Raw genomic sequence first — 10,911 nt, forward strand, 5'->3', positions numbered from 1 at the left:
ATATAGTATAGCATAGGCTAGTTTGAAAAAATCAATATCTTCATTTACTTTACTTTTTGCGTTTGAATTTGGTTGCCGGGGGAACTGGATGGGTTCCGTTGCATAACGGTTATGCTGCTGGTGGTGCTTGTTATCATCACTCTTTTTTACTTTTGCTTTTACTTTTGAGTTTTGACCTTTTGAGGGAGGGAGGGATTTTTTTTTTTTTAAATCTCCATACGAGTCTGCTCCTTACTTAAAAGAACGAGTAAATTACTGAACTAACTTAAGTTGGTTAAGAAGGTACTCTTTGTTTGCGGTTTTGCCGTTTTGGACTAACTAACATTATTTATTCATGATTTCTTTTTCAGCCCACCAAGGCAGCAAATCTTATCCAAAAAACATTGGATATATACCTTGTCGTCTCTTATGTCTTGTTCTTGGGCATACTTGATGACCCAATTAATTGTTTACGGATCCTGACCAAAAATAAATAAGGATAAAATAAGATTTTTGTAACTAACTGCTAATTGTGTTACTATATCTTTTTAAAACTATTTATAATCGCCATAAACCTACAGACTTGACCAGAAAAAAAAGCCTCTACAGACTTTACTCCCAATCATTTACTTCATTTCTATTGTTCATGTGAGAGATAATTGGATTACTCGAATTGTTAAGATATTAGTTACGGCTCACTATTGTTGATCAAGATAAGGTGATTTACCATCTATTTTAGAAAATGTTCCAGAGCGATTTATTTATATGATTTGTGGATATCTGAAACTCTAATCTAACTTAATGTGTAATTGTTTTACGGGTCGTATTCTTAACGTGTATGTAGAGAGATTTGTTCTAATTTGTTTGATTTATGATGACACCGGTAGTAAGTTGCTATTCGGTTAGACCTATTACAAGCTGCATGAGACTTCAAATGGAATATAAATAAAACTCTTTCTAGTCTGTGTAAGTGTGGTGAGTGTGTATAGATATAAGACCAAAAAAAATCTAAACCCTCTGTATTTTTTACATTTAAGTCTCATTGGTTATAAATATGAGAAGTTACCCTACCGATTTTCAAGTACCAAGAGTAAGTTCTTGATGTAAGAAAGGAAGAAGTAGAAACTGAGTAGAGAAAATAAGAGATGAAAACTTGAAGAATATTAATTGTAATTTGTGAAATCTAAATCTATCTTAGTTTCTCAGGGTTACTTATGCAGCCTATATACTATGAGTTTGTTAAAAGATCTTAATAGCTTGCATTGCATGTTATGGAAATAACTGAATATGTTAAATCAGTTTTATTCCCAAAACAGAATTGCTTGCTCTGTGTGCTAAGTAACAGCTTTATTTGTTATTTTCCATGGCATTCTGTGCTTGGCTTCATTAATTAGACCGTGTTTGTCACCTTGGCATTAAATTAAAGAGTTATGCTAGCTAATCAATGATTTTCTTGAACAACATGAACAACGAGTTCTAAAATTGGTCAAATTTAAATAAAATATACTACACTTCAAATTACTCACCTAAATCTTAATATTAGAATAACCATTTGCATACTTAATAAATTGAACATCTGATATATCTATTATTAACATTATTTAATATTTTCATTCTCTATCTATACTTTTCCTAAATTAAATTTAGTTCATTGTTTTGCTCGAAAACTATTATGAATACCATTGAAAGAAGATACAGTAATAAAAACTTTAACCCTTATTATATATAAGGTGATAGCACTAGTATTATTATATAACTATGATGCACGGCTAGCATATATATGTAGATAAACAAATTTAAAATTCATATAAAATATAGAATACTGTATATGTATATATAATATAAAATATTTTTTAGATAAATTATAATAATATTTTGATATTTTATTGATATTAAATATAAACTAATTTTTAAATTATTTTTAATATTTTTTAATTATATAAAATATTTATAATATTTTTTGTTTTTATAATATTATTTCTAAACTTATTTCAAAAATATATATTAAAAATAAATTTGCGTAGTTCATAGTTAAATACAGCAGTAATTAATAAAGTAGGGTGCAATACATGGATACAAAGTACAAATACATTCATGGAACAGAGAGTTCAAAAGTAATTAACCTGAAGCTCAATGATACACATACACATATAATTAGGGGTACATACTTGAGCTTGAAACTATCCATTATTCCTAATCTTTTCGATCCGAGGCGGCCACGGATCGGAGAACCTTCTCTATGATTTTGCCCCTTCTGGGAACTGAGGCTGCAAAAGATTTGTGTCCCTTGAAAGAACCTCCATTATTATTGGCAATAGAAGTGGCAGCAGCAGGTTGAGATGATTCTCTTGTGGTTCCATCATGATGATGATCACTCATTGTGACGGTGTCGCTCATATTTGCTTGCTTCAGAGCTCACTAGTCACAATAATGCAATTAAAAAGAAGAAGAAAAGTAGTAGTTAGTTACTACTTGTGTGGGTGGAGCCTTATCTTTTGTATAAAAACGACAAACAATCAATCATATGTATACATTATTAAATGTAATTACTAAGCTTTTTTTTTTTCCCTATGAGTAATTACTAGTTGGTATCATTTTTCAACAAGTGTACTGTCGTACAATAATTATTAATTAATACTGGATCCCTTGTTTTGAGGAACATGCATGCATTTAATTACTATACAAAGGAAACCAATTAAAGGCAGGACATTATTTTGTAAAAGCATCATGGCCATATACAGTAGTAGTAAATCACTTGCGTAATTATTGATCTAACAACATTTTAACCAACGGCGAAAACAGTAAAAAATATGCAATCAGAACCAACGTAAGTGTGACAAAAAGAGAGGGAATTTTGCTGATATCAGCAAGCTTGCGACATGGGAGAAAAACGACAACATGGGACCTATTAGCCCGCATTACATTATTATCTAGTATTAAAAAAATACGGCCAAATTTTAAGAAATACCATATATGTGACATATTTTGTCGCTCCTGTGGACAAGGCAAATGTGGCTCTAAACACGCAATTAGAATTTATACTTACAAAATTAAAATCACTACTGCAACTTAGGTGTATGTTTTTGAGAAATTTTAATCTTATAATTTTGCCAAAGAATTTAGGAGTAACAACACTATTCAAATTTATAAGTATTCAATCTACTCCTATTTAGTCAAAGTACATAATTATTTGATTTGATCCGAGACGAAATTTTAAGCAGTGTCAAATTATAAAATATCTGTTTCTATCTGTTTTTATATTATATATAATAAAATAATTATAAGATGTTTGATATTATTGTATCATTTTTATATTTTTAGTTTAACTTAGGTTATGTATATAATTAAGTTTATATAAATTTTAAAATTTAATTTTGTTTAATTTGTTAGATTTTAATAATATAAAAATAGATAGAGGCGAAATAGCTACTTAGGAAAACGAGTTAAGATTTAATTTTTTTACTATTGACAGATAAAAAAAAAAGACAAATTAAATTTTATACAAATTATTATAAAAAGACATAGGATTAGATAAAACAAAAACCCATTTCTATCTGTTCGATCCATTGACACTCCTGAGAGAATTAAAGCAAAAGAGTCTTATATAAAATCTCATGCTTTATCAAATGGAATTGTTAAAACAACTCACTCCGATCCTTCCTTCTCAAAATAATTTTATTTTTATTTTAAGTTAATTAAAAAAATTAATATATTTAGAGAAGGAGAGTAATTATTTCGAGAAAGATGAATGTAAATTCTTATTTTTTAGGCTATCAAAAAGTGGATGCAGCTTGGCATAACCGCTTCAAATATGCCATTATTTAATTTAGTGGAAGAACCGAAGAGGCATCTTTACCTAATTATTAATCACCTTTAAGTAATCTTTCTTTTTGAGTTTTTCATCTTTAATATAAGTATATTCCTTTGGACACTACTACGGTTCAACAAAAAACTTTTTTTAAGAGTCTCTTGCCCCCATTTTTTTCTTGCATTTTGATAGAACTACACTACTCACTTCTCACAATGGGTATTTCTTGTTGGTAATTGAATTTATACTAAATATTTTATTATTTAATTATGTTACGTGTATACCAAAATCAACTATACCATAATCAGTCATCAGTATAAAATATATATTAAAATATAATATACATTAAAAATAAATTAAACAACATATGAATTTATACATAAATATATTAACAACTGATTTTTATGTTAAAATAATATTTTTGTTGTCAACGAACTATAGCTCAAATGATATAAACTTTTTATATTGACCTAAAAATTATGAATTTAAGTCTCACTCTTAATTTAAAAAAAATATTTTTGTTTATATTACACGTGTTATTAATGTAATCACTTTTTGAAAAGAGAAGAACGATTACTTTTTATATGTAGCAAAGGAAAAGAATATTTGCTTTAATTTCCAAGTAGAACATCTCAATTCGTAAACGGAATTAGACTTTTCCTTTCTTTCTTTCTTTCTTTCTTTCTTTCTTTCTTTCTTTCTTTCTTTCTTTCTTTCTTTCTTTCTTTCTTGAGTATTTAGTGAAAATAATGCGCCTTGGAGATTAAGTATTCGTTAAATAACCAAGATGCTAGTCCACCCTCCCCACTTCCACTTCCATATTCATTTCTTTTGTTATATATAATGAATGATCTAAGATCTATAATATATAGTCACATGAATTTGGTGCTCAGCCGTTATATCTATAACTCGGTCGTTATACCTTAAATTTGGCTGTTACAGTCTGGTCCATTCTGTATTATTCGGTAGCCGCCACATATTACTCAGAGAATAAGTCTTGATCTATTACTTATGACTCAGCCAATGAAATTTATATCTCGACCCAAATTTATTTATTGATCTATTAGCTATAACTCGGTCCAAATTTACCTCTTGATCCGTTAGCTATAGCTCGACCAAATTATATCTATAAATTAGAATCCAAGTGAAATAATAAAGGTAATTAAGTTATTTTTAGTTAGAGATCAGAGAATCTCGATCATAATAGAATCATTTGAATATGTTTATGAGCAGTTACTACAAAATCAGGCTGACATACTTAACAACTCCATAATACTAGGCCTGTTGAGTAACCGCCTATAACACAACATCTCTATAAATACAAAATCTAACTATGTGAAAGGTATGTTATTCGCTCTTAATAACATATACCTCATCTTATACTTTTTCTTATTTGAGTGTTAGAATCTCTTTGCAAGTCCTAACTTCCTTCGGAGTTACTCGATGACTGAAGTATAGCTCTTAGGACAGAAAATTCCATAAAAACGGAAGAAGGAGTTATACCTCAACTCAAATTACTGTACAAGAACATTTGGCGTCCACCATAGAGCCGAGTTTACTTAACCCCACTACCATCTTTCTACCCGATTATTTACCCTATTATACAGTTTATAATCGATGACTGATGATCAAACTCCACCTCTTCCCCCACCAACTCATGCCGAGTTATTAGCTAAGAACGTTGCCTCAAGATCAAGGTCTAGAGATTAACCGAGTTGTTAACACAACAACAAAAGAATCTGAATAGTAAGAACGATCACAAGGATGCTCATAATGATGACGAGCATGTGTCAAGAACTCATACTGTGGTAGAAGTCACACATTCAAAGGTGCTGAAAAGACATATAAACCCTTTTTTCAAAGAAATCATGAAGTTTTAGATACCGAAGAACTTCACCTTACCAACTACTCTGAAGCCATATGAGGGAATTGGGGACTCGAATATACATGCCACTAAGTGTCACTCAATGATGTTTTTTAATGGTGCTTCTAATCCAATATTATGTCGTTGTTTTCCCATATTTTTAGATGATGTTGTTTTACTCTGGTTTTCATCTTTATCTGCAGGTCCTATCTCTACATTTTAGGAATTGGCCAACCTCTTTACCAATAATTTTGCAGCATTCAAGATATATGTTCATAATTCTGACTACCTTAGTACAATTAAACAAGGTCAACATGAAAGTCTTTGTAATTACATGACGAGGTTCAATAATATAGCAATGAAGATCTGCAACCTCAATCTTGACATCCACCTCCATACTCTTAAGAGTGGTTTTTGTCCTAGCAAATTTCACGAGACTATTACTGTCGCCAAGCCAAAGACTTTAGCAGAATTTCAAAAAAAAAAAATAGTTGGACAAATAGAAATAGAAGAACTTAGATACGGCGGATCAATAAACAAACTCAATCAAAAGAAGACGACCAGAAAAATCTTTTTAATTCAACAAATTGATCGGCAAGGGTATAACTAGGCAAAGAACTATGACTCGAAGATGTACTTTTTTTCTCACTCACAAGATTTTTCCTACACCTAATTTTGCTTGGAGGAATTTCAATGAGGCACTTCATCCTATACCTTCTATATTAAGAGGTAATCCTCAATAAATAGTACATTATTTTTAATTTTATTATTCTTTATTTTTATTCATGCCTTTAGTTCGTCTACTATTTTTCCTACGCTCTACACATATTATGGCAAACTAATATTAAAGTTGACATACAAAAACAAACTGACAGTTATAAGTCAGAATCAATCTAACAAACTGACAACTATAGATCGGAACCAATCAAACAAATCGGCAACTATAAGTCGGAATCAATGCAACAAATCAACAACTATAAATTGGAATCCATCCAAACAAACCGATACCTATAAGTTGGAATCACTTTAAACAAACTGATAATTATAAGTTTGAATCAATCAAAGCAAACCGACACATCTAAGTTGGCGTCACTCCAACAAACAATCACCTATAAGCTCGTTCAAAAATATATTGAAATAAACAACACATTTTTTAATGACAAGCTTATCCAATTTTATTTTCATTATCAAGTTGATCTTGGAGGCTAATCCTCATCTCTCCGAATTATAACACAACCGCATCTCTTTGATATCCTGTCGAGTTGTAATTCAATTTTTATAAAAGTTCAATCTGTTTCTCTTAAAAATAAACAGTTCAAACTTGGGGGCTATAATCTGGTCATTATAACTCAACGGCTACAAGCTATAATTCCGATATTAGGTCAATACGTTAGGATTTTCATGACTCACAAATTACCAACACATAACTCAATCATTATATTTATAACTCGGTCGTTATACTTTAAACTCGGCCGTTACAGCTTGGTCCATTTCGTATTACTCAGTAACTGCCACCTATTACTCAGAAAACAAGTCTTAATCCATTACCTATAACTTGGCCAATGAAACCTATAACTCGGCCCAAATTTATCCATTGATCTATTAGCTATATAGCTCGACCCAAATTTACCTCTTGATCCGTTAGTTATAACTCGACCTAATTATACCTTTAAATCAGAATCCAAGTGAAATAATAAAGGTGACTTATCGATCTTTAGTTAGAGAATATCGACTATAATAGAATCATATGACTATGTTTAGGAGCAGTTACCATAAAATCAGGCTAATATCCTTAACAGTTTCGCAATACTAAGCCTACTGAATAACCGCCTATAACACAACATCTCTATAAATACAAAACCCTAACTACATGAAAGGTACGCTATTCACTTTGAATAACATATACCTCATCTTATATATTTTTTTTCTTACTTGAGTATTGGAGTCTCTTTATAAGTCCTAATCTCCTCCAGTGTTCTTGAATGACTGAAATATAACTCAGGATCTATGTTTTTAAGACAAAAATTTCATATAAACGAAAGAAAGAGTTATACCTCGAACACTAAAAAAATTATACTTCGCCTCAGATTATTATATAGGAACATATATAATTATATAGTTTGTCCTTTTCTCTATCTATATAGTCACAAGAACTTAGAAGGTTATATTGAAGACAGCGATGAGAATCAATATAATACTATATTAGTTTGTTCTTTTTCTCCTCGTCATTTTCTCCATGAAGCATGCATGTCGTTGATATTGATAATATATACGACAGAATAAAGACATTATTCATTCTTTTTTCCTTTAATTTGTTGTTGTTTTCTATATCAATTTGTATAGGAAGGAAAATAAATCAAAGGAACTAGGCACTTGCATATTGAAAAATAATTAACATCAAATCGAGAATAATTCCTATTGATTTAAGGCTGAAAAACAGATTTGATGTAATCTTTCCAGCCACGTATATCATGGCTTAGCCACACGCAAAGCGAGTTCATGGAATCAAAAAGAAAAAAAAAAGCCAGCATTCCCACAAATCAGATAATAATAATTTATAATAATAATAATAAGATTCCCATAATATATAAAAGACACAACAAACTGCTTTTAATTATTATATTTATTATTATTTGTTCTGTCATCAATCACTATAGTTATTCCTAATTTTTCCCACAAGGCAAATTATATATATATATATTGTCCTTCAATCTCATGCCATTTTTCAACCTAAAGTTGTGGATTTTGGTTAGTTGGTCTATTACTGGCACGCAATACAAAGAGGTTAGGAACTATGGTTCCTATATAGATAGCATAATTTTGGAGTATGCATAGTTAAAAGTTAAAACTTAAAAGTTGTGGAAAATGGAAATAATAGTTGCACGTGAGATTTAATTTGTGTCTCTTTCTATAACCATAGCTTACAACTATCACCGACAAATCTTATCCAATGCGCTCAAAACTACAATTATATTTTCTTTCCTTTTTTTTTGGGTGTATATATATATAGTTTAATAAAACTATGCTAGAATATAATTTAAAAAGTTAAATATAAAGCGAGAAAATGAATGATGTATGTATAACAATTAACAATTACATAAAGAGATTGTTACATAAATGTTGACATTGTCTGTTATTTAATTCCCAGAGAAGAAATATAATTCATGACAAACAATCACACTCAATCCTAACTAACAATTTATTATGTTATTGGAATAATATATCTTCAAAGTCACAACCACTTCAACATTATGTAAGATGATTGATCTTAATTTCACCTCAATTAATAAGTGCATGCCAACTGTTGCTTCACTTCATTTGCCACCACTTGATAGGTGCATTCTGTGTTTCGTTCCCATAATTGGCTGCAAAAGTTATTGATTATATAAAGTAAAAACAAAAAGGCTAAGGCAACCGACACACATATCAATGTAATTTAAAATTTAAAATAATTGTAATCACATGATATATACGTACATATCAATGTAACTGAGCATTTAATTTGTTAGAACCAATTTACATTTTTATCTTAATCAAGTGTTATTTTGCTTGTTATAACACACTTTCTATTGATCAGAACTCGAACCATAGAATAATCAGTAGTTATTATAACTAATATGCTGAGCTGTAATATATTGTAACTAACTTTCTAACAGTTCTATCCACTTGCACATGCTCTCTCATGTATCATCTTTTGTTATTACTAACATCAACCGTAATGTTTTGACTCTTGCATAATTTTGTTTAGGCTATAAAAGTTATGATACTATGTATATGTCGTAAAAAAGTTATTCAAAAATTTAAATTGCTGAAAAAAATTATACATAAATAATTTTATCTATAATATAACCTCATTTATATATAAATTTTATTTTTCTCTGTTTTTTTTAATTATATAAACTTACATATTAATTATATATCATGAAACAATTTATCCTAAATAAATTAATAACCAACAAATTATAACTCAAATGGCATAATCTCTCCATACTCACCTAAAGTCCTAGTTTTGAATCTTCATGCTTTTAAAGAAAAAAAAAACTAATAACTTAAATAACCATATTTTTAATACTTCTTCTATCAGAGCCTCTCTTTTTATTTTACGTAAATTTTTGTATAATTGATTTTTTTTATCTCTTTTTCTTTTCAATCAAAATTGATAGGTAATTAATCAAATAATATAAATATATAACAAGAAGAAATGTTAATAATTACCGGCACCGGCATTAGAATTTCTGATACTTTTGAAATTGGAAGACGAAGTTGGTGGAAGAAACTTGTTGGCCTTATTATCACTACTCTCCTTGTAACACTTTCCACAAATGCAGTGAACAACAAATTTGCACACCAAATTCTTCAAATTCTTTCTCTTCTTGGGGAACACACTACCCTCCCATGGTTTAGTGTAAAGTTCTCTATGTGGTTCCACCACAGTTTTGTTCCTCTGCTCCTTCTTCTTATAATAAGGCTCGTTTTCCAGGTTTATGTCATCAACACCTTCACAACAGAGCCTCAACCTTCGCATCATGATTATTATTATTATTTGATCGATATCTCTCACAATCACAATATATAATAACAAGAATGTGTGTGTGTGTGTGTGTGATTGTGATCAAGAAATACAATTATGGTTAATATTAGCACCTGGCTAGCTAGTGGCGTGTTAAATAAGCTATCTTATAATTAGTAAAATATAATAAAAAAAAATTAAAGGGCGCAATATGTGTGAATGTGGTTAGGACTAAAGTATGGTGGTGGTGCGCCGGAAAGTGCAGAATCAAAGAGACTATGTATTAATTTTTAGTTACACTTACCGCGCCATCGTATATATTATGACGACTTAGGCATGACATGCTACCCAACTTACGTCACTTTTATGTTTCCCAAAAAGGAAGTATGAGTTCAATTTTTATTATTCAAAAAAGAAAAATGAAAAAAAATTATAAAAAAAATTATGCAAACTCAAAAGCATTTTTTTTACATAAAAGATATATTAGAGATGTACTAAAAATTTTTTATTGGAGCCGCCGGAGATGTACTTGAAAAGATACTCACACCTAAATTAGAATGGGTCTAATATGTATATGTGAATAGAATGAGTAATATATTTGAGGGAGACTTCTGACTCCTCTTTACATAACTAGTGATAATTATTTTATCTTATTTATATTTAGCTAGGATAGAGAAGGAATTTGAATTCGAATGTTGGGTTAAGATGTTAGAAGTTATTAATCTGTTTTGAGCCGTGAGAATGATCTAA

The 10,911-nt window shown here is 29.8% G+C and overlaps 1 protein-coding gene across 1 annotated transcript; it reads right to left on the reverse strand.

Annotated features, from left to right (window-relative positions):
• Positions 1-8,757: 8,757 nt before the first annotated feature.
• LOC107460661 (uncharacterized) lies at positions 8,758-10,262 on the reverse strand. The gene is made up of 2 exons (XM_016079046.3): positions 9,867-10,262; positions 8,758-9,016 (listed from the first exon to the last, which is right to left on the reverse strand). The coding sequence occupies exons 1-2, from the start codon at positions 10,177-10,179 to the stop codon at positions 8,961-8,963; spliced, it is 369 nt and encodes a 122-aa protein (XP_015934532.1). The 5' UTR covers positions 10,180-10,262; the 3' UTR covers positions 8,758-8,960.
• Between the last annotated feature and the right edge of the window lie 649 nt (positions 10,263-10,911).

The sequence above is a fragment of the Arachis duranensis genome, chromosome 8, assembly GCF_000817695.3.
Source record: "Arachis duranensis cultivar V14167 chromosome 8, aradu.V14167.gnm2.J7QH, whole genome shotgun sequence".
Lineage (NCBI taxonomy): Eukaryota > Viridiplantae > Streptophyta > Magnoliopsida > Fabales > Fabaceae > Arachis > Arachis duranensis.

Bases quoted from the DNA above. Each gene is read 5' to 3' on its own strand.
- LOC107460661 (XM_016079046.3), bottom strand. From the start codon at position 10,179: ATGATGCGAAGGTTGAGGCTCTGTTGTGAAGGTGTTGATGACATAAAC. The intron at 9,017-9,866 runs GTAATTATTAAC...TAACTTTTGCAG, and splicing joins AAATTCTAATGCCGGTGCCG to CCAATTATGGGAACGAAACA.